The sequence below is a fragment of the Apium graveolens genome, chromosome 4 (assembly GCF_009905375.1).
Source record: "Apium graveolens cultivar Ventura chromosome 4, ASM990537v1, whole genome shotgun sequence".
NCBI classification, from domain to species: Eukaryota; Viridiplantae; Streptophyta; class Magnoliopsida; order Apiales; family Apiaceae; genus Apium; species Apium graveolens.
In genome coordinates, this window is record NC_133650.1 from 118210388 (window position 1) to 118234994 (window position 24607).

At 34.6% G+C, this 24607-nt stretch overlaps 1 protein-coding gene across 5 annotated transcripts; it reads left to right on the forward strand.

Moving 5' to 3' along the window:
• Nucleotides 1-54: 54 nt before the first annotated feature.
• LOC141719261 (OVARIAN TUMOR DOMAIN-containing deubiquitinating enzyme 7) lies at nucleotides 55-20348 on the forward strand. 5 transcript variants are annotated; one of them, XR_012574060.1, is made up of 13 exons: nucleotides 55-194; nucleotides 290-396; nucleotides 496-571; nucleotides 15850-15999; nucleotides 16184-16245; nucleotides 16580-16664; nucleotides 16882-17034; nucleotides 17182-17302; nucleotides 17708-17835; nucleotides 17946-18046; nucleotides 18172-18314; nucleotides 19536-19778; nucleotides 19969-20348. XR_012574060.1 is itself a non-coding variant. In XM_074521634.1 (12 exons), the coding sequence occupies exons 1-11, from the start codon at nucleotides 147-149 to the stop codon at nucleotides 18299-18301; spliced, it is 1161 nt and encodes a 386-aa protein (XP_074377735.1). In that variant the 5' UTR covers nucleotides 55-146; the 3' UTR covers nucleotides 18302-18314; nucleotides 19536-20348. The 5 variants fall into 5 exon arrangements, 3 of the variants coding, with proteins under 3 accessions (XP_074377735.1, XP_074377736.1, XP_074377737.1); XR_012574058.1 differs by having other exon boundaries at nucleotides 19536-19774; XM_074521634.1 differs by having other exon boundaries at nucleotides 19536-20348.
• Nucleotides 20349-24607: the final 4259 nt, after the last annotated feature.

Below are 24607 nucleotides of genomic sequence, written 5' to 3' on the forward strand. Positions count from 1 at the left end.
TTATTAAAAATATAAAAGGATGGGCCGAAAGCAGCAAACTTGATAACAAAGTATCTATTATCTAATTGGTGGGGGTGGGACGATAACCAATACAGTGTTTAAAACCCTCGAACGCAGATTACATTAACACAAACAAAACAATAATTATGGTGAAAACAAAGCATCGCAAGTCCAAAACTACTAAACAATCTCATGTAAGTCTCTCCAATCTATATATCTTGCTGTGTCTCTTTCTCTACTTTCTTATAATTTTCTATATTTGATATCATCGATGTTGAATTAAATTTAGATTAAAAAGCATGGAAAGCAAGCTGATATATCTGAATTTCGTGCTCAACTCGACGCGTTGGGTTTAAAAATTATACATATGACTGCAGATGGTAATTGCTTTTTCAGGTTTGTAATTGTATATGTTCTTCTTTTTCGTATGAAAATGGTGATTTTTTAAATCTTTAGTAAAGTATGATATGATGTGATGATTTTGTTTTATGTTAGAGCTTTGGCTGATCAGTTAGAAGGCAACGAGGACGAGCATATGAAGTACCGGAAAATGGTGGTAGATTTTATTCGTGTATGTTTACGATCCTTTATCGACTTAACAAATAATATTTTGCTAGAATTGTTAATTTGGAAGTGTTGGAGAGTGTAATCTCGGACTTGTTTGTGCTTTTAAATTTATGTTTTATTATGTTAAATGCTGATAATATTTATATTTTGTTATTGCTTAAAACAATCGATTGAATAAGTGTATGTACAAAGTTTAATTAAAAATTCATCTCTAATAAAGTTAATAGGAAAGGGGGAACGGATGTATTCACTCCCCCTCTAAGAAAAGGGTTTGAGGAGGGTAGGATGTACAGAATCTTAACTCGACTTGTTGTCTCTTATAATACCAATATATTTGGTTAGCCTTAACTTTACTTCGAGGAGTATTAATGTCAATTCCGTAACACAACACAAACATAATGTAAATTTATAGTAGTGCCATGTGAAAGGTGGGAAATAGTAAATTGTCATGCTGTGAATTGCATTGAAATATTACAAATAATGAGTTTCAACAGCTCTAATACAACAAAATTAATGACAAGCATGCAAAAAAATATTAAACAGATTGCAAAAGTATGCCTTTAAACAAGCAACATTAGTCAAGGTGAAAGACGAGGCGACATGATCCTAATACATTGAGAGGTGAGGTGTCACTTTGTTGAAAATTTAGGGTTATAAATTACTGACTTGTATATAAGGATTCATGTGCAGAAAGTAAAGAAAAGGTAAACATAAAAATTTACTGAAAAGTAGTTATTTCCGAGTAATTCGACTCATTTACATCCAGATCGTGAATGTTTAAAATTTGTATTATGCAAGGAGACATTGCTTTTGATAATTCGATTTGAAGGGTGATCTAAAATTGGTCTTTTTCTGACATCATGTCCATAGTTAGCGGTTCCGTATGAAGGTCACGATCGATATCGTCACTAGCATCACTAAGATTATCCGGAAACTTGTTCAGAAATACCGTGATGAAAGGAACATGGGAGTTTGTTTGCTAGGTATTTGACCAAATAGGATCGTTGCAGCATCTTAATGTTGAGAATAGGAAAAAATAGAATTTATGCACCTTTTCCATAATATAAAGTGAGGGAGCACTTTTAAGATAGTAAGATATTTCGGGGTAGAGGACTTAAAGAAAGAGGTGAGGTACTCTTCTGAGAACTTTACATAAAATAAAAATTGGTGATTTGCGGGCGACGATTTGCTATAGGGATCGAGAGTTTGAACTTCTTTCCTCTCTTGCCGGTCGAAGGGAGACAAACCGGTTATAGTAAGACCCGTAAAAATATTTATGGGTTCGGGGAAAGATTTCCCTGAACCAGGTCGAATGCTTTATGAAATGGGTTTAGTAACAGAAAATATAGTCGGAAGGGCGATTTCAATTGCATTGTCCCAATCCTCTATGTAAATATCCCAATGTCGGTTCACAGTCAATAACATCTTCACATCTAAAGTAACAATGAGTCGAAGAACACCATGCATTAATGGGTGCTAAGGGTCCATATTTGCTATTATAAAGTAATTTCATGTAGCTGGTACAATCAAAGGTTTTTTCCTGATTCATTCTTCTATTAATTGCTGAAAAAGCGCTGCCGAAGCACCATACGCGGGCTTTAAATAGTGCCAGTGATTCTCCAGAACCGGTCTGGATTACCACCGCCTCACGAAACTGGTCGAGATAGATGACAACACTCTTTTCTTCTCTTCCTTAGCGGGAGGGAAATCATTACTTACGGCCTCACCTCCCATCCACCTTCTGGTCCATTCATTTCCAATAGGGAGGACCCATAGCTAGAGCTAGGCCCCCGCCTATCTATCTGAGGCCGGGTGACCTCACTCACAAGCACACATTGATCAATCAAAGAGAATTCAAACAACTAAAAGAAAGATCGATTCTTTGGGATCCTTCCTTTCTTTAAACAGAACGAACAGAGATAGAAGCAGACTAATTCCCGATAAGCTTTTCTGGATATTTCTCAATGTCCCGGCTATTCACGGAACGTGCTACCCTTTCCTTGTAAACTTTATTATTTAAATCCAACGCTTTTGGAGTCGGACTCGGTGTTAAAAAGAACTGAACTGCCCTACTTAACTTCAACAAGGAAGGATCAGACCCCAGTTGTTTGTTTTATTTAAGACCAAGAGCATTCTATCTTTTGAAGATCATATTCCAAACTGTGTCAAACAATTCCCCGCACTTCTCTTTAAAAAATATAGCAAAACTAGAAACAAATATGTTTGAGAAAAACACCCTAACTTTCTTATAATGGTACCAAAGGTTCTTATAATGGTACCAAAGGAGTGGCGGAGGAGGTGGACTGGTGGAGGATAAGGAGTGTTCTCATTTTCTTGTTGCCCTCTTGTTTGGCAACTAACTAGCCGAGCAACACGGGCTCTTTACACGAAAAGAATGAGGATCCATTGAAAACTTACACGAAGGTGCGTTTGATCTTGCTGTCCTGTGTCAAAACTACAGGATCAATAACAGTCAATCTTTATTCTGGGTGGCATTCTCTACAGACTCAAGTCTTCTATCGTTCGTATACTGTATATAGGTCAGTGTTCTAAAACTTGGAACTCTGTTCGCCTCGGTGAAGGGACGGAGTAATGAGTACTCAGAGTACTCGGGGAGTACTCGGAAAAAGTACTTGGTTAAAAACTCGGATGTAATTAAATATTAATTTTTAATTTTATTATGTATATTATGTTTTGTTCATGATATATAATTAATTTTGTATGCAACTTACTAGTTTCGAATGCAATCAGTTAAATAATAGATAGATTCTAAACGAGAAGAATCATCACAGATACAAATACATGAAAATGTTGCAGCAGATAGCAGCCTAATATAGTTAAGAAATCAAGACAGAATTCTTGAGAAGCCAAAAAAAAGATTATTACAAATTAGGCTAAGTAGAGCAGTAATGAACTAAGATTTAAGAGCTTTAAGACTAATTGCAAGCACCACAATTACAATATTTAAACTCCAAAGCAAGCTCATAAAATTCTGTTCTTAGTCCAAAAACTCTTACAAAACAGTTAGCAAGCACTGCAATCATCTAAAATTTCACCATATCTCGTGATCAGATTTATCAAATATGATGTCGTTGTCCACTTCTTCCTCAGACACAAACTCATCCTCGTCAAGCTCTCTTACAACACTTTTAGAACCGACACGGGGTAGTCCAACAAATTCACCTTCATTGTAATCCACATCCACACCGGTGCTTGAATCTTGTGAAACTTCTTCTTCGTCGTCACGACCTTCTGCTATCCACCCTCGTGCCATAATTGTGTCACTAACTAGCAAAACATCACGCTTATCCTTCATCTTGTTCTTTTTGTTTGCTTGCTTTGCATTGAATTGGACATAAACAAGATTATGCAATCTCTCCACATCTAATCTATTTCGTTTCTTGGTATGAATCTATAATATAAATCAACAGTTAGTCAAACAAAACAAATCAAAAAAGGAATATGTTAGGTCACACACACTGTAGAAGGGGGTTGAATACAGTGTTTACTACAATCAAATCGAATATAAAAACTCAAGTAACAAAACACAGATTTTATTCAACACAATAAACTCTGTTACAAAGAACTGTTCTCTCTCGGTGATGAACAAATTATCACGAGAGCTGCTAGGGTTACAATAAATAATAAACTCGATTATGATAACACATATTCTGTGTTTATATAGACACACAGTTACAAGATAATTGTATAATTGATATCGAATATAATTCTGCTGCCTAATATATATCAATCAGTTATCTTTACTTCCAAGCATTCTATTCCTTATAGAATTCTTCTCCATGTATATCTCTTCTTATGTTTGTCTTGATCTTCTTTCCTTTCAATCAGCCGCCTTCCTTATCTAAAAGTCTCCTTAAGTCCTGATATTATCTCCTGATAAATATCTCCTGATAACTTAAGTTCTGATAACTTAAGTTCTGATATCTTAAGTCCTGACTTCAGTATAAGTACTGATTTCCAGTTAAGTACTGATTTGCCTTGTTAAGTAAGATCTGAAAACTAAATATAAATCATATTAGACATGACATCACAAATATATCTAACAGAAATAAAAGAACATCCAAGTGAATTACCCCCTTTAAAAGTGCTCTAGTTTCTTTCACATCCAGGAGAACTAGAAGTTAAACTTACTATTTTTAGTGTCATTTTCTGCAGATTCGGTGTTTAATTTGTCCACTTCCTTGCAGATGGAAGATTATCTCTAGAACTGGATGTTCCCCCTTGATCCATGCTGTCTCCATCAACATTTTCTGATGCTCCCCCTGAAATTATGCTCTCTGAGTTGGATCCTTCAGAATTTGAGTTTCTAGAATTATCAGAATTTGACCCATCAGAACTTGATGAATCAGAATTTGAGTATCCAGAATTATCAGAACTTGCCCTATCAGAACTTGACGAATCAGAACTTGAAGAGCTTGTTCTAGGTTCTGATGCTTCTTGAGATGTGGTTGGATCTTCAATATGCTCCGCTTCCACATGTGCATTTTCCTTTGGCATAGTTACCACAGTTTCAATAACATCAGAGTTTGCAGTATCAGGATTTAGACTGTCAGGATTTATAGAATCAGAATTTAAAACTTCATTCTCAAATCTCAGCTGATCATGATCATTGAAATCTTCAAGTCCTGTAATCTTCTTATCATCAAAGGAGACATTGATAGATTTCATGACAACCCTTGTTCTTAAATTGTAGACTCTGAAAGCTTTTGTGGAAAGTGGATATCCAACAAAAATTCCTTCATCAACTTTTAGATCAAATTTGGATAGCTGTTCAGGATGAGTCTTAAGAACAAAACACTTGCATCCAAATACATGAAAATACTTCAGATTTGGCTTCTTTTTTTTCCTCATCTCATATGGTGTCTTTCCATGCTTGTTGATAAGTGTTGCATTCTGAGTAAAACAAGCAGTCTGCACAGTTTCAGCCCAAAAATAAGTTGGTAACTTTGCTTCATCAAACATAGTTCGTGCAGCTTCAATAAGAGTTCTATTCTTTCTTTCAACAACTCCATTTTGCTGTGGAGTTCCAGGAGCAGAAAATTCCTGCTTGATTCCATGGTCTTTGCAGAACTCTTCCATAATCAAATTCTTGAACTCAGCGCCATTATCACTTCTTATGATTTTCACAGAGTCTTTAACCAATTTATCCAGTTGTTTGACATGATCAATCAAGATAGATGCAGTTTCACTTTTTGTGTGCAAGAAATACACCCATGTGTATCTGGTGAACTCATCCACTATGACCATAGCATATTTCTTCTTTACAATAGACATGACATTCACTGGACCAAATAGATCAACATGTAGTAGGTGATAAGGCTCAAGAATTGAAGATTCAGTCTTGCTTTTGAATGAAGATTTTCTTTGTTTTGCCTTTTGACAGGAATCACAAAGGCCATCAGGAGCAAATACTGATTTTGGCAGTCCTTTCACAAGATCTTTCTTGACTAGTTTATTTATATTGTTGAAATTTAAATGAGAGAGTTTCTTGTGCCAATCCCAGCTTTCTTCAATTGATGCTCTACTTAACAGACAGATTGCAGAACCATCAGAACTTGTTGAAAGCTTAGCTTCATAAATGTTACCATGCCTGTATCCTTTCAGAACAACTTTGCCAGTAGATTTGCTTATAACTTCACAGTGTTCTTCAAAGAAATCGACATGATAACCTCTGTCACAGATTTGACTAACACTCAGCAAATTGTGTTTAAGTCCTGAGACTAGAGCTACTTTTTCAATGATGACATTCCCAAGATTGATATTGCCATATCCCAGAGTTTTTCCTATATTGCCATCTCCATAAGAAACACCTGGGCCGGCTTTCTCCGCAAAGTCTGATAGCAGGGCTTTATTTCCAGTCATATATCCTGAACATCCACTGTCCAGAACTAGGATATTTTTTCTGTTGCCCTGCAATCACAAAGACCACTAATGATTAGTTTTAAGGACCCAGACTTGCTTAGATCCTTTGGCCTTATTAAGTTTGTTAACATTTGTAGCGGATTTAGCATCAGAGTTTATGTTAATAATTTTCTTATCAGAATTTGCAACATACTTTATATCAGAACTTACATTAGAAGGAATAATGCTAACTTTCTTTAAAGAAGGTTTTATTTGATAATAATCATAGTACAAACTATGATATTCCTTACAAGTATAAATGAAATGCCATAAACTACCACAATGAAAACAAGGATTTTGTGGCCTATATCTAACAGACTGACTCTTAACTCTTGATTTTGAAGGTAAGGAGTTTATGTTCTTATTCTTCTTTGGGAAAAGAAGCCAGATGGTTAGAATTTCCACAGTTATAACATTTCTTTCTAGGAGCATTAGGAACAGGCTTATAATCATTGCTTTTATTCACACTACTTTTCCATTCCTATTTTTCTTAGGTAGCTTTACCTTCTTTACATATTTTAAAATCTTTCAGCTTATGCTTAAGCCGCTTCTTTGTCATTAAGCCTATGTTAACTTCAGTTGGCTTATCCTGTTTTGGTTTGTCAGAAGTTAATTTCTCTTTAACTTCTGATTTATCAATATCAGACTTTACAGCTACAAACTTAACAGGATTTACCTTTGGCTTTTGTTTAACAACTATAGCCTCAATTTCTACAGTTCCTTTATTATTCTTATCATCTCCATAACCTAAGCTCTCTTTCCAGTTTCCACTACTTAACAAATTCTGAGTTATTCTGCCAGAGTTAGTCCAAGTCCTGATAATCTCTCTTTCCTTTTCTAACTCAGTTTTTAGAGATTCATTCATTTTAAGCACTTCATCTCTAACATAGAAAGCATCATCTCTATATTTCGAAGTTTGATGGAAAGTAACTAACTCTTTTTCTAAATAATCATTCCTCTTTTTATAAGCAAGATTTTCAGAAGTTAATCTTTCACATGTTAAAGTTTGATCTTTATAACTAATGAACAGGTTTTAAGATATCTTCTCAACTCAGTAATATCATCAGTATGAAAAGCATAAGATGTTTGAGGTACCTTTAACTCAGCAGCTTCAGAACTGTTATCAACATTTGCCATCAAGGCATAGTTCACCTCACTTTCAGAATCTGAAGTGTTTGTCCAGCTTTTCTTCTTTGTGACAAGAGTCTTGCCTTTGTCACTTTTTCCTTTTTTGCAATCAGGAGATATGTGGCTTTTCTCACCACAGTTGTAGCATTTGACATTTGAGTAATCTCCTCTGTCAGACTTTTCTCCTTTGCCTTCAGATTTTCTGAAACCTTTCTTATCAGAACTTGCAACTTTCCTGGAAAACTTCTTTCCCCTTCTGAATTTTCTGTATGCAATCTTTGTGATTCATTTCACCATAAGAGCACACAGCTTCATCATCTCTTCATCAGGGTCCATCTCAGATAGACTTTCAGTTTCTGAATCCTCATCACTATCAAGACTTGATGACTCAGTATCAGACTTTGTGATGAGAGCCTTTACTTTGCCTTTCTTTGAGACAACCACTTTAGGGGATTCCTCCTCAGCCTTAAGAGCAACTGTTCTTGATTTTCTCCCATGCCTCTTGCTTCTTTTATCCATCTCAGAGCATACCATAAATTTCATCAAGAATAGTTTCATCAAGAGCATAGTTGTCTCTTATAGTTGTGGCCTTCAAATCCCAACTTTCAGGAAGAGTTAAAAGGAATTTCAGATTAGTATCTACAAAATCATATTCCTTATCCACCAGTGACATATTATTTAAGAGTTTGACAAATCTATCATATAAACCAGTTAATGACTCATCAGGTTTTGAGTCAAAGTGCTCATACTCTTGTGTGAGTATAGTCCTCCTGTTTTTCTTAATTGAATCAGTTCCCTGGCATCTTGTCTCCAAGGCATCCCATATCTCCTTTGCAGTCTTGCAGTTAATTACCCTGTTTGACATTACATTATCAATGGCACTGTGCATCAAATGTCTTACCTTTGCATCCTTTGCAATAGATGAGATATCTTCAGCTGTGTATTCACTTTTCTTCTTTGGTACAGTCTGTGCTGGCTGATCTGCAACTATAACAGAGAGCTTGGTTGACTTGTGTGGTCCTTCATTAATTCTGTCAAGTTATTCTGGATCTGTAGCTTCCAGAAACATAGACATCCTCACCTTCCATATGGGATACTCAGAAGGTTTCAGTATGGGAACCCTAATAGTCTCATATCGATTATGGATTTGAGTCTTTGGAGTTTCTTCAGTTTTGGTGGGCTTGGTTGGAGTTTGTACTTCTTCAGACATGATTGTTTTTGGATCTTTACTGTATGTATGTTAACAGATTGCTCTGATACCACTTGTTAGGTCACACACACTGTATAAGGGGGTTGAATACAGTGTTTACTACAATCAAATCGAATATAAAAACTCAAGTAACAAAACACAGATTTTATTCAACACAATAAACTCTGTTACAAAGAACTGTTCTCTCTCGGTGATTGAACAAATTATCACGAGAGCTGTTAGGGTTATAATAAATAATAAACCCGATTATGATAACACATATAGTGTAAACCCTATGCTGTGTTTATATAGACACATAGTTACAAGATAATCTTCTAATTGATATCGAATATAATTCTGCTTCCTAATATATATCAATCAATTATCTTTTCTTCCAAGTATTCTATTGCTTATAGAATTCTTCTCCATGCATATCTCTTCTTATGTTTGTCGTGATCTTCTTTCCTTTCAATCAGCCGCCTTCCTTATATAAAAGTCTCCTTAAGTCCTGATATTATCTCCTGATAAATATCTCCTGATAACTTAAGTTCTGATAACTTAAGTTCTGATATCTTAAGTCCTGACTTCAGTATAAGTACTGATTTCCTGTTAAGTACTGATTTCCTGTTAAATACTGATTTGTCTTGTTAAGTAAGATCTGAAAACTAAACACAAATCATATTAGACATGACATCACAAATATATCTAACAGAATATATAAAAGAACATCCAAGTGAATTACCCCCTTTAAAAGTGCTCTAGTTTCTTTCACATCCAGGAGAACTAGAAGTTAAACTAACTATTTTTAGTGCCATTTTCTGCAGATTCGGTGTTTCTGCTCCATAATTTGACCACCATCCAACTAATAAAAATAAATTTAAAACTCCTTAAAATTGTTAACTTGAATAAACGGAAAAGAAATGCAGTTGTATGGTAAATAAATACTAAGGGCTTAAATAAAATACCTTTATTAAAATTATCTTCATTCCTCGTTCTTCCCATGATAGCCAATTTTTTTCCAAACATGCCTTCCATATTTTTGTACTTTAGCAGCTCTACATTTCCAACCAGATCTTGCAAATCATAATTATCCGGAAAGAATGCTTCAATACAAGTTATCACTGCTGCCATACACTTAGCATCTCTTCCTATAACTTCTTTATCTTTGTAATAAAAATAAGGATTGAGCAAATATGCAGTTAAATGTAATGGACAGTCCAAGCGGCCTTTAATTTTAGAAAAAATTCCAAGATAGGTTCATAGGTTTCTTTAGCATTCTTGCAAACTTTAATGATTTCATTTTTTGCTTCTTTAATATCTCCACACACAAAAGCCATTGATGGGCGCCAATCTCCATCAACTAGTCTAAATACTTTTACCAAAGGTTTAAATAATTCCACACACATTGTAATGTTCATCCAAAAAGCTTGAGACACAATGGTTTGATCTGCTTTAATACCTTTTGATTTTGTAGGCCATTTGCATTCTCCCCGTTCTTTTGATAAAAACATGTATTTTAGTTTTTCTTCTTTCTCCAGGATGCTTTGCAGGGTGAGAAACGAGCTTGCAAACCTTTTTACCCCGGGTCTAACAATATTTCTTTTCCTTGAAAATTTTCTCATCAAAGCCAGCATCGTGTGATGTGCATAAATGAAAATAGTCAATGTCTTTGCCTTTTCAATTATATGCTGAATTCTTGGAATTTTACATGTTAGCAAAAAGATTTAAAAAAATTCAGTTGCTAGCTAGAGAAAATTACATGACTGAGAAATAAAAAGTAAAAACAAAGGACATTGAAAGTTACCAATTCCTTCTAGAATCAAGTTTAACGTGTGAGTAACACAAGATGTCCAGAAAATAATCGGTCTTTTTACCTTCAACAATTTTGTTGCAGCCATGTTATTAGTAGCATTATCAGTCACTACTTGGATAGTATTTTAACATCCAATTTCACCAATATATTATTCAACATACTCAAATATATATTTCCTAGTATGTGCTTCTTGTGAACTTTCAATTGAAGATATGAAATATGTGCCAGCTTTTACAATTGACACAAAGAATCCTGATGCTCCTTCTATTTCTATCAGACCACGCATCAGTCACTAGTGAGCATCCATTAGCTTTCCGATCCTCCTCTTGTTCTTTCATTGAATTTTTTATTTTTTCAACTTCTTGCTTAAGCAGAGGCTTTCTCAATTGATATTGACTTGGTGGTACATATCCTAGACCAAACTGTCCCACTGCCTCCCAAAACCTTTGAAACCCATCATTGTTTATGGCATTGAATGGTATTCCAGACTCATAGACCCAGCGAGCCAAGTATGCATGAATCTCATTAGTCCTATTCTTAAAAAGAGCATCATTTAGATTCTGTTTTCTACTCTTTTAATGTAACTCAACAATTGATTACATTGGATCAATTGATCTACTAAATTGATCCATAGGTCCAAGTGTACGTGGTATTTTGCGGAACCTTTAATTTCAACTAGATCATCTTCATTATCATAAATATCAACCTCGTCTCTCACCTCCTGAATATGCACTTTTTTTCCTCCTTTGGCTTTTTTAATTCATCTAATGCATTTTTACACCTTTCTTTATCTAAAGGATTAGAACGAGGACAAGCTTTCAAATTTCCTTTTATTCCAGCAATATGATATTTAAGACGATTGATACCTCCATTAAGTTCCTTACCACATAATTTATATCCGACTTGTCGGAGATTATTAGCATTAATCAACTCAGCATATTCCCATCCAACATCACTAATTCTTAAAATTATCTGTTGATTCTGTATTTGGTGAAGGTTCCATTCCTAGTTCGTACACAAACACTAGACACTATAATCTCCCAAGAAAAGCATACAACAAAAGCAAGCAAAACCAAACATATGGCTTAAATTCGACCAACAAACATTTGGGGGTTCAAACAAATTAGTATACTCTTATCTTATGTCAAACAAATTATAACTATAAGAACATCACAAATTGGTCAAAAAGACAAAGAAGATAGAACATCACAAATTAGTTTCGACTTGCAAGTTATGAGCTAAAGTTGCTTAGACTCGGGTATGAAGTGTCGGACACGACACGTATCCGAGTGTCAGACTCGGCACCTCCGAAAATATAGGACATGGGGACACTGTCCGAATTTTAGACACGGGTACGGGGACACGACATAATTTAAATTATTTAAAAATAGTTTTATATTATAAAATAAATAATAAATGTTATTTACTTAATTTATATTATTATTATTACTATTTGGTAAAATTCATAATAATTTTAAAGTAAGAGGCGCTTTAAAATGGACAGACAGTAATGTTTGGTACTGTAAGTCAACATGTAAAGTATAAACATTAATATTAATAGTAATAAAAAATGTTGTGGAAGACAGCTGGCTTCAGCTTTGTTATCTAAAAAATGAATCTAGACATAGAGCTGTCCACATCCATACAACCATCTATCATTTACTATTTACTTTATACGTACAGATGCTATTTACATACACGGTCGTCTACTTTTCTTCATTTTCTTTCCATCTTCTTTCGTCTTCAATTCTTCATCTCTTCCAGGCCTTCTTTCTGCAACATAATCTTCCTCTTTTTATGTGATATCATTAGAAGAAAAGATCTGAAATATCACTTATAATCTTTGCAACGACGAGGATGACATGTCGGATTTTTGAATGCCGGGTCTGACACGTATTCCGGGTCGTGTCCCGTGTCGGGTCGGATCGACACGGGTACGGCGACCGGAAGTGACGAGTCGGAGTAACTAAGGTTATGAGAAAAGCATACCTGAAAGTATGAAAATTTAATGTTTAGATTAAAATTTGAGAGCTGAGAGAGATGAATCGCCCTAACTGATATTCACGGTGGTTTTGAGGGGGAGAGTTACCACTTACCCGTATAATTATTGGTTACCTTATTGCGCTTTTAGTTCGGGCCCAAATTGATTTTTTTTGCTTCCGAGTTTGTGCCGAGTACTCGGTTTCAACCCGAGTTTGACCCTATTCATATGTAAAATCGGAGAAGTGACCTAGGATAGTGAAACCAGTGCGGGTACAGTGCCGACTCCGAGTACTCGGCCGAGTTTTTGGAGTTTTAGAACACTGATATAGGTTTATCACTCGCTTTCAGGAATATAACTACTTCGCCCAATATTACTTTCGAGAAACCATTCTTCAAATAGCTCCGACAATGATAGCTCTAAACATTCTTCCTTTAGCCGAGCCACTACTTGCGTGTGTGTAATTCATGGCAGTTTTTTTTATTACGGAGCTGTTCTCTTTCTTGGAATTTATTATAGTATAGAGCAGTAAGTTAGTGTTGCTCTAAGGAAGTGGTAGTAGTCGAAAGCCCCAAAACTAGCACTATCTTATAGCAGACAACTAACGCAAGCCTAAAAAACGAATTTCATAAGTAAATGCATGTTTGCATCACAACTACTAGATTAGACTAGTAGTTGAGTGCTCCTTGTTCGGATTTTGACCGGGTCCGAGCTTTCTAAGCTCGTTGCTGTCGGGGAACTCTGCAAGGGTCTTACCACCTTCTTGATTGACTATATTTGAGTCTTGGAGTACTTTGGGATTATATTCCGCGCTGAGGATTTTGGGGGCTGGGGGTGAATATTGCGGACCAGCGGAGCTGGTGGTCGACAATTGTTCGGACTTGCTAATGATTGTCGCGTCACGACATCTCTTCTCTTACGCAATTAATGACTCTGACAGTAAGTTAGTCGGAATAAGAGGTTTCGGCGTATCGGGGCTGTTAGGCTACTTTCTTTATTCTCTTTATTCTCTTATGAGATCGAAAGTTTTTTAGTAATTAATTCATCCGCACCAGTGTTATCGAAAGAACTAAGCGTGCCGAAGCGCAAACATTTCGCGAAGCCTAGGTGCGAAGCGCACGCTTCTTTGAAGCGAGGCGCACATTTAACAAAAAATTCTAAAATATATTATTTAGGGTATCCACTTCTTGCTTTAATAATGGCACTCGCACCTCCTGATAAGTTGTTGGCTTCATTCCTGAACCATATTGTCGATAGCCTCTATTGAAATATCGGAACTATCGTAGTTCACTGTATTGTATGGAATACCCGCGTCACCTTCTGCCAGAATATTAGAAGGTATTTTCTGATCCTCTGTGGCCTGCTTTTTGTCTTCCATGTACTCTTCAATTAATCTCCTTGCATCTGATGGAGCACGTGGACAGCCTCTTGCATTTATTCGACGTCCAATTATATGTTCTTTGGCTCTGAATACTCCTCCGCTGTTTTTTACCCACAAAATTGCAGAAACTTATAGCTATAGTCTAAATTAAGGTTTTCTTTTCTTTTTTAAAGCAGCTGCAATCTGTAATTATTTTGGGCTTTAAGGTTTTATTATTATTTTGGGTTATATGTGTTGAGCCTTAACTGCTCCAGTAAAAAACCCTTTTTTGTCAAAGCTTTAATGAAGCGCGCTAAAATAGCGCTTCACGCTTTCAAGGTGTAAGTGCGCGCTTGTTTAAAGTCGCCGAGCTTCACACATTTGTAGGCACTTGACCTGCGTTTCTGTGACTGATCTGCACACCGGTTATTCCATATCACCATTCAAGGAAGAAGGAAGGTTTATTCAATAGTTTTCGGTTACGTCATTTTAGGATTCCATTTCCTAGTACCATGTCCAAAATGAACTCTGGCCTTCATTATTTCTTCCACATCGATGTTCCATTTCTCCCCACATGACAAAAAAAAGAGACGAGGGTATCCTAAAATAAATAATTGTTCCGTTGGAACCTTAGTGCAATTTATATCATACTTGCTCGAGCAAGTCATTTCTTGCGCTCGCTCTAGCAGCAAGGATAGTGAACGAAAGAAGAATTGTGTCAAATAAGTAAATTAATCCGGTTGAGGCATCTTTATTTCGAACAAAGTATTCCCTCCAGACAGAAAGCCAGACAGAAAGAGAGTCCTTCTTGCTGCTAGAGCGAGCGCAAGAGTCCTTCTTGCATGAGTAATTAAGAAGTCCGGAGAACTTTTATTGGGTTTTGACCATTGGAAAGCATGGGAGAAGGATGTACAAACGTTGGGTTTTCCAACGAAACAGATTATTTTTTTCTTCGTTTAAAATAACTCTATTGTTAATTTGTCAGTAATGGAAACTAATATAAAACGTTAGATATTTAATCTGTAAAAAATAAATATACAAAGTAGAATTAAGTAGAAGAAAATATGATTAGATATCAAAGAAGAAAGAAAGAAGATTAATAGTACAAAAAAGGGGATAATAAGATAGGACAGAGCAGGGAGTGTCTTGTCTCTTGGATCGTAGCTTTATAAATTTACTCTTTCTTATTGTGATTTCTGAATTTTTATATGTTTTTTCCTTTAATTTCTTTCAGAAGGTTGATATCAATCATTTGCCCACCATGGCCTAATCTAGGGTAAGTGCCAAAGGATCCCTCTCCTCGTTGCCTGCCTCACCTCTTGTTTAAATAAGCTTTTAATATCACCGAAACCACCGACCCCAGAACTCCTTGTTGATGAAAATTCTCAACCGTACACGAAATTTTTGGTAGGAAATTCTATTAAAGATCATGTTCTCGACGAGGTTTGAGGCATTCAGGTCTAGCCTTGTATGCTCATGCGGTCATGCCATGACCCACTTCCTCCACGGCACCTTGTTACCCCTCGACCGTGTACTTGCGACCCTCCTCAAAACATTTGTATCCTACTTATGTGACCAAATCACGGCTATTTTTCCCTTAATGTAACTGTGCTGCAATATTTGTTTTTTGAGGGCTTTCACATAAATGCCTGTATATCAGTATTTTTAGATCAAGAAAACTGCTGCAAGCACCACTTTATTGTAGTAATGTACGATTGCACAAACTGCAGCACAAGTGCATACTAATGTTATTGAATGTTAAGTATTTAAGAATACTCAACTGCTTGCATTTGTGCAGTTAAAAAACCTGTTTCCGTTATTTCCTTTTGTACTATCCGCTTTCTACTTAATAATTTGAGAAGTGAACATTGGAGTTTTTCTTAAAACAGAATAACCAAGAAACATATGAGCCTTTTATGGAGGATCAAGTGCCATTTGATGAATATTGCCAATCCATGGAAAATGATGGCACCTGGGCTGGACATATGGAGTTACAAGCTGCTTCTCTTGTTACTCATAGTAACATATGTATACACCAAGTATATCACTTTTCCCCATCTTTATGTTTTGTTCCCTAGTTCAGTAATCTGCTACAATTACTTACACTTAATTAAAATTTTCTCATATCCATTTGAAATCAAAAATCTTGTAGCATTATTATGTGAATAACCTATTAATGTTTATTGTTTTGTGCTTATAATTTTCTCTCCTTTATTTGTGCAGAAAATGTCACCTCGTTGGTACATACAGAATTTTGATAACCGTGATGCTCAGATGATCCATTTGTAAGCATATACTACAATTTTTTATAGCGTTGGTAGTTAAATATGTCATTACAATTAAACGAACTGATGTGATATATTTAATGTATAGTCTTTAATGCATTATAATGTGTTATGAACAGATAGCTAGTTAATATATTTAAAGTTATGGCCTAGTTCAAAGTAGATATTGTGTCCTTGTGTTTGCATTTGAGTTTTATAAGATTTAAGCTCCACACTTGCTTATTAGAAAAATAGATATGTATGCACAACATATTGTATTAATCTATCTTAATTGTATTGCATTATCATTACTAACTTCGTATGTATGAACATAATATGCTAATTAGTTGTGCAGGTCATATCATGATGAGGAGCACTATAACAGTGTCCGAGTAAAGGAAGACACATGTGCTGGAGCTGCCAGGCCTGTGATAATCAAGGTTTTATATCTGTCACTATTCTATGATTTTGTATATTGCCTACTTATTTCTAGGCATCCTCTATTCTGTCTGTGAGGTCAAGGGTTCAGAACTTATATCACCAATTCGTTAAACTTAATTTTGTTAAATTTTTAACAAGTAGCTGTAGGTTCTGATCTTGTCCAAGTTTTAATTGGTGATTGGTAATAAAATCCAAAATATTTTCAATCTGTTCAAGGCCGATGCTGACATTTCGACGATATCTCATCAAGCTAAAGTCTCTGTCACCAACAAGTCTAAAGGAATAGCTGATAAAAATATTATCCCGGCAGAATCGATCAAAATGGTCATGGCCGGAAGTGGTTGTGAAAATTCCAAAAAAGCTGAACATGTAAGAATCTGATGAAGATGCAAATTTTATTCTCACAACAGTTCTTTAGGTCTGGGTTTTACTAGTTACAAGAGAGCTGATTTCCGTTACATCTGTGAAATTAGCTAGGTTGCATATTATTGTTAGGTAATTAAGATACGGTTTCAGGTTTTGCTGCAGGTGAATGGTGACATTGATGCTGCGATAGAGTTTCTTATAGCAGAACAAGGATCAGAAGACATCTTGGTTGAAAATAAGATTGTCAGTTTCCCAGCAGTTAATTCACATGGTAATGTCTTCTGTCTTGTTCATTTCTTCCTTCTTTATCCTTATTAAGGTATTTCCAAGCTGTGTCTTCTTGTTTTATCTTCACCCTTACCTATGAAAAAGGAGTGAGAGATATGTACATTTGTATGCGTATTGATGGTTGATCAATTTTAAGAATTTTGGTAAAATCTCATTTGGTTCTCATTTGATTGGTCATTCTTCTCATGTTCTATTCTATTCTATTAGTTCAGCAAGAAGTAACATTCGTTATCAATTTTTTCTTTATATTTGTTTAGAAGGCGATGGTATGCTTTTAGTGGTTTGAAAATAATTCGCTTTCTTTGCGACAAGATTCTGAAGTTGCACTCTGCTTGTTGGTCTTTCATTTTTTTTGTCTTATTTTTTTTATATTTTTTTAAATATGCAGGTGAGAATCAAAATAGCAGCTCTGAGCAGCTCATGGAAGCCTATGATAGTGAAACTAGAAAAGAGAGCCAGTCGTGTCGTACCACAGGAAGAAATCGTGTCGATAACAGCCCGGAAAATGCTAAAAAGGTCTTATACCATTCTTAAACCTAGTTGCAGAGGAGAATTTCTGTTTACATTTCTTAACTTTTGTAGTTTAATTAATACATAATATTTTGGTCATCTTTTTTGCTGTGTAGATGATCCCCTCAAGAAACAAGGCTTGTCCCTGCGGTTCTAAGAAGAAATACAAGTCTTGTTGTGGAGTAGTTGCAGGGAGATCCTCTCCTAGATTTGCAAAGTATGTTCTGAATTTTTTTTACTGTATATTAATCATGGTTAGGATAGATGTTATTTAATTGATAATTTGGCAATATTTATGATACTTTATGCATTTTGATTATGATGGTCGCTATGTTATGTCAGCAAGCAGACAGTTGACTGTAGCAAGGGCCGAAAAGATAAAAAACAAGGTAATAGAATTGGTACAGCAAGCAGCGTGAATTCACGTGTCTATGAAGGAGGGCCGCCAGATGTTGGTGCACTTTGCATTTGAGCATCATCTTGAGGTATCTTGAATCGACAACTATAAATCATTCCAATTTTATTTTTTAAAAGGCTTTTTATCTAACCTTAATGAAGCGTTTACTATAAACATCAAGGAAATATTACTTCATAAATTTATGTTATTATTTTTTAATATAAAATAACTGTAATTGAATAGCTAGATAATGTTGTTCTACTTGGAATTTCCCAAAGTGTCCTGTTTGGGGTATTTTAACAAAAGTAACTTACAACTTAAAGTGAATAAGTATCGTGTAAGTGGTAAGTAAATTATTATTTACAGGCTATTTACAATATTTGGGTAATTTTACTTATAAGTTGATGATGCGTTTGGTAAATTATAACATTAATTTTTTTTGAAAAAGAGTTAAAATTTTAGACAATAATTTCAATAAAAAATAAGAGTACAAACAAAAGATATTTTTTTAAAAGAGGGCAAAAAACGTTGTTTTGGTGTGAGGATTTGATTGCTACACCATGGGGGAAAATAAGAAATGGGATGTAATAGGAAGAAAGTACGGTAATGATAACATCCGGCTTATCACGTTTCAGGATTACATAAGGACGTTTCCTATTTTTTGCCAAACCTTCAAGAAAAAATGTGATTGGGCTTCCGGCCAATTTAATTGCTTTCTCTGACCCGCCAAACAGACACTATGTTAGTACATTTCTTTTAAAATGTATGTACACTTTCAGGTCATTCTGCGGGGTTCTCACAAGCTTAAAACATCTGTAATCTTTGCTGAGTTGCATGAGAAGATTGAAAGCTTTAATATATTTCTTGAGTTTCTTGCTCATTCTCCCCAGTTCTCTAACCTCCAATATTTTTTAATGACAAGTATAAGATTTGTTGGTTTTTCCCATGAGACTCGAAATGTGCATATGAATCTCTTTCTCTACACAAAATAATTATTCTTTTGCAAGAATTTTTTCTAATTCATTTTTCTAAACTTGCACTTAAAATTTGCCGCAGCCAAAACCTATCAGATGTCTGACAACCCTCTTTCGATATTGGTAAATATTATTGGCTGTTTAGCAGCGGAAATTGTTTTGTATAGCTCGTAAGAATATTCTTATCAGATTACTAAAGATGATATTATTAATAATTAAATAGAAAACAGGTTCAAAAAAGTAGTAAGTCGGCGAGATGATATAAGCTCGCCCTTGATAAAAAAATTATGGTCTAGCATTGACTTGCATCTTGATTAATTTGTTTCCATTTGCAGGCCTATAATGTATGGGATGTTATGATAGATGCATGCCACTGGCATGCAGGCATGCAAACCAGTGGACAACAGTTAGTTTTCAGGATGATTCAATGTCTATTGGCCACTAATTACCTGGAAAGGAAGACTTATTATGATATATGTGAGAGGGATTATGACACTGGTACTGGTTATAAAAATAAATTGCCACTTATTGCAGGAGATTCATTAAGATTCCAGATTCGGCATATCATCAGCATGTTAGTATGTGATCAGCAGAATCATTTTCCTACTTTTGGGATTTCTCAAATTATGTTATGGAACTTGAGGAGTAGAGATACTTCTGGTCTTTGTTGATGCACAACTTCTTGGGATTAATATGTTGATTTTTCTGTAGCTGAAATATTTTCTCTGCATTCTACCACTTTGACACTGGTTTTCGACTTCTCCCCAGGTGGTCTGCTCGTCGTGTGTCAGTGTCTGTAGTTACAATTTTTTTCTTGGTACTTATACACATGCTATTAAAGACGACAGTCATCTTCATCAGGAGTTTGTTTTAACAGACTGACTGCGAATTATTTGTGGCTGAAACAACAATGACACGAGATTTATCAATACTCTGTTCATGATATTGTTGAGGATGCTGATTTTCCCACAGTATGAGGAACTTCATGAAGAAGGATGGTCAATGTACACTGATTTTATATTGATTTGTTCAATTCATAGGAGAATGTTGTATACTAGTGAATTGTTACAAGTACTTTATTTAAGAAGTGTTTGCATTGAGCCTGCTAGTGACATTCCCCTTTTATTTGCCTCATTAGTGTTCAGAAATCTTCTTCGCCGCAAATAATTTGTATCTTATTTGTAGATCTGTTCCCAGTAGGACCTATAATAAGTAATTGCGAATTGTTTCAAGTATTTTATTTATCAAGTGTGTGCATTGAGCCTGCTAGTGCCTTCTTCGATAGTGTTCGAAGTTTTCTGCAGATAATTTGTTTTTTTATTTGCAGATCTATTCCCAGTGGCACTTGTAACGAGCCTTGGCTATATTGAATATGTGCATAAATATCATTTAGTCTATATGTGTAGGAATTATACAAGTGCTTTTTTTTTTCAAAATATTTGACAGGTGAACATTGATGTGCTATATTGTTGGCTGAGCTTTGTTGACAGTATGCTCTTGTTGTGGGGCACTTTGGAGCCTATATATGGTAGTTTGCTCTCAGGCTATCTGAAACATTGTTTAAATATGATAAAAGTGGCAAATTAAACCAACTGCAATGTCTTCTCTAGATGTTTGTCCAATTACAGTAGAAATAGTTCTCAATCTAATGGAAAGACTGTATATTTAGGAAGAGTTCATTTTACTGTTCTAATGATTGAGGTCCCTCATACCCAATGTAGCAAAGAAGTTATTCTCTTTCCCATTCTTTTTTACCCATGGTTCCGTAACACATTTCCACATGCACTGCAAATAAAATGTGAATGGCATCAAACTCTTTGGGTGTAATACATGGACTTTTTAGAGTATGATTGCATTATCTTCGTACCCGCCATAAATTGTATTAAGTTATTTAACTTTGATTTTTCAAAATACTAGCAGCACCGATGTGTGCGGAGTGGGCGATTTGTTGAATGCCCCTACGTTTTGCCCGTTTTGGGACGGGAAATTACTCTATGGGGTAGGATTGGTGAGAGGTTGGATTTCAATTCAACTAGGTTGTGTTTGGTTTGGGTGAATGGAATGGAATGGAAGTAATTAAAGGAAATAAATGGGAGTTGGAGGGAAAATTTAAAAAAAATAATTAGATGTTTAAAATTGTTATGATAAGAATGGTGAAGAAAATGAGGTTGGTAAGGGATGGAGTATTTCATCTCAAATTGGGGGTGTTTAATTATAATGTAGATGGTTATGAATGGAATGGATAAAAGAATGAAAATTTAAAAAAATCTAATCATTTTCTACTAAAAATGTCGTTCCATTCCATTTAATCCAACCAAACACAATTCTAGAGTTGAGGATATAATTCAAACTATTTGACATGCCAATACGAAAGAAACCTACTACTGTAAGAAGAAAAAAGATGAGGACGTGAAGTGGGAAGAATAAGAATCTCATATATTAATGTGCCTGGTTTGATTTAGGCAAAAGAACACGGTACATTGATTGATCTGATTGATTGATAAAAAATTACTTACAGTATTCTTGCACCTCAATAGGGTAAAAAAAGCAAAAGAGGACAGACCTTGGTATCTAACTTTTTCTTTTTAGAGAGCTTCAACATTACATTGTGGCATCCATTTTTGGCCACTTGATTAACTTCCTGGGAGGTGTATCTAGGGTCATAATTTAATCAAAATGAAGTATGAGAACTATGAAAACTCAACTAATAAATCATTAAAATAACATGAACAAATCATCAACATTTAAAATTACTGTGTTAAAGTTTGTGATTTGTGTCTGTTAGATTTGAAATTTTGTTTTAATTGTCATGTTTCTCACTTTAATTAATTCTTAGTTGAGAGCTTGCTTAAATATATAGGATGGTAGCTAGATAGATGATTTATACTTATCACACATTGCTTGTAATCCTATCTCCAAGCTTTGTTAATGAAGTAATGTGAAGTAGGCAGAGTGTGTGTGTGTATGTGTGAAAGAGACAACAGGGTTGATATTCATTGTTTCTAAATGATGCAACAGCTGCTTATTGGGTACATGAATTTGAAAAAAGTTTAGTATCCATAACTGGTGAAGAATAATAAGTTGCTTCGTGGGCTAACATTTCCCTAATAAAGCAAAAAATGCATGGATTTCATCCCAAGATTTAACGTCGTCGTATTTAAATTCTTATCTTACGAGTTCACTCGGGACTTGAGCCTACGTTGCCCTGGTTTCCGTGTTTAGCCACTGGATACTTGCGTTTGGCCTCTCAGTGTAACAAATTTTGGTTGCAGTGTCCTGTGTAAATTAACAGCTCATGAGCTTGGTAGATGAAAAGAAAAGATGTTTCAATTCAATCTGGAACTGGCCAAGAAGAATAAGTTGCGTCAGGGGCTAACCTTGACCTAATACAGCAAAACTGTATGAAATTCACGCAAAGGGATAATAATAGTAATGCATCAGGAACTACGTCCAAAAACAGCTAACCTTATTTCACCTCCCTTATCATGTACAAAAATTAGGTGGTTGTCTCTTTATTTTTGGAAAAAGCTTTACCAAAACCACTAATTATTGAAAGATTCATTCCCTGTAATCATAAAATATAACCGTATATTTCCTAATAGAGAGTAAGTCGTCTTTCCCATCTGAGTACGTACTTATATCACTGAAATGACAAGACTTTGCATATCAGTTTAGTGCCCTCCTCTGACATGTTGTTTTCCAGTTTCATCCTCTGTGTGCATTTATTCAAGTCTTTTACAGCTATATGGGTTAATTAGGGATTTTTGTCCGCGACACGCATTTTAAATAAATTTAAATTTTTTAAAATATATTAAATAATATAAAGAGGAATGTTTACTTAACTTTTCAGTTGAATACTAACACAACATTACTCTTTTTACGAAAAAAATTTACGCGAATATACTTTTTCACATATGTTAGAAAAATAAATTTAAGACACTAAGACAACATAATAAATATAAATTTATGTATATATGTTTTTTACTCAATGTAAACATATTTATAAAAAATAATGAAAAATATATTTATATACGAAAAAGTTCCTTTATACTGTCGACCCGATTATAAATGTAATAATTTATTTTTTAAATCTAATGTATATATTTATATGATTATAATTAACTTAAAAAAATTGGTTAAATTTTATACTGTCATAACTTTTTGTAACACCCAATCTCATTTTTGAATATACAATAATTGAAATAATACATACATCTTATGACATTTAATTATCATATCAAATATGAATCGAGGGAGCCAATCTTAAGAAGCCAACATTCAACGCGAATGCTGGATGCGACGATGACAGAATTTTTGGGCTTACAGACTTGGCTGGATTCTTCAAATACTTTGTTGATTGCAATGTGGACCTGAGACTTTGTTCCTTGAAAGAATTTGACAGGATAAGACTTAAGCATCTATTTTAAATCAACTTCATGTCCTAGTTTGTGCAAATGAAACTTAACCAATTAATGTGAAACTTTAGTATTCGAAGACACCAATTTATTTATCAAATTGATACATTCAAGACTTACTACTTACAAATACCTCTATGCTAAATAAATTATACTGTATATATATGCAATGCACTCTTCAGACTAGAAAGCACGTGTATAACAGAATCATACTCAATCATTAATGGACCCAGATAGTCCTGTGACTAGCAAAATTTATTTCAAGGCATATTAAGTCACTTAGGAACATACCGCTTCCAGGAGTTTCCTTCAAAGCAGACGAATATAACTTCTTATTTCCTACTTCTACTTCAGATAATTATATAAAGTGCTCAAATTGTGTTTTCATGTTAAAAATTTCTTTCTCAATGCCAAGACCAATGGCATCAGGCAGCATGTCGACAATGTCTTCCAAGTCATCTTCATTATATACAAAAAAAATCATCGTCCTCATGTTGCTGGCTGAGCCAGTAGTTATAGAAATATGTCGAGGTTTTCATCAATTGCCACCATTCTGATGAGAAGTCCTTCACTTGACGAATAGCAGCTGAAATAAAGAGTGGGCCATTAAACTTTAATTTATTTTAAAAATATAAATTATACAATTTCATTTATATATTTTGTTATAAATTTATAATTAATTCAATTTAGATAGGTGTCAATATTTTGTTTATGTTTCATTTTGTATCATTCACCTTTTCAGTCAATAAATATTGTTCACACGGTTTTTTCAGTTTATAAATATTGTTTAAGTTTTTTCAGTTAATCAATATTTTTTCACATATATGTTTTTTACTTATATTGATTAAACATATGAAATCAAAATCAATTTTTGTCAATTACTCCTCTAACTGTATTTCTGTATATAAATCTCAAATATAAAAAATTAGTTCAATATTATTCGGCGTCGCCTTACGGCGACCCCTCGCAGTTTAAAATTTGAGAAATTCAAA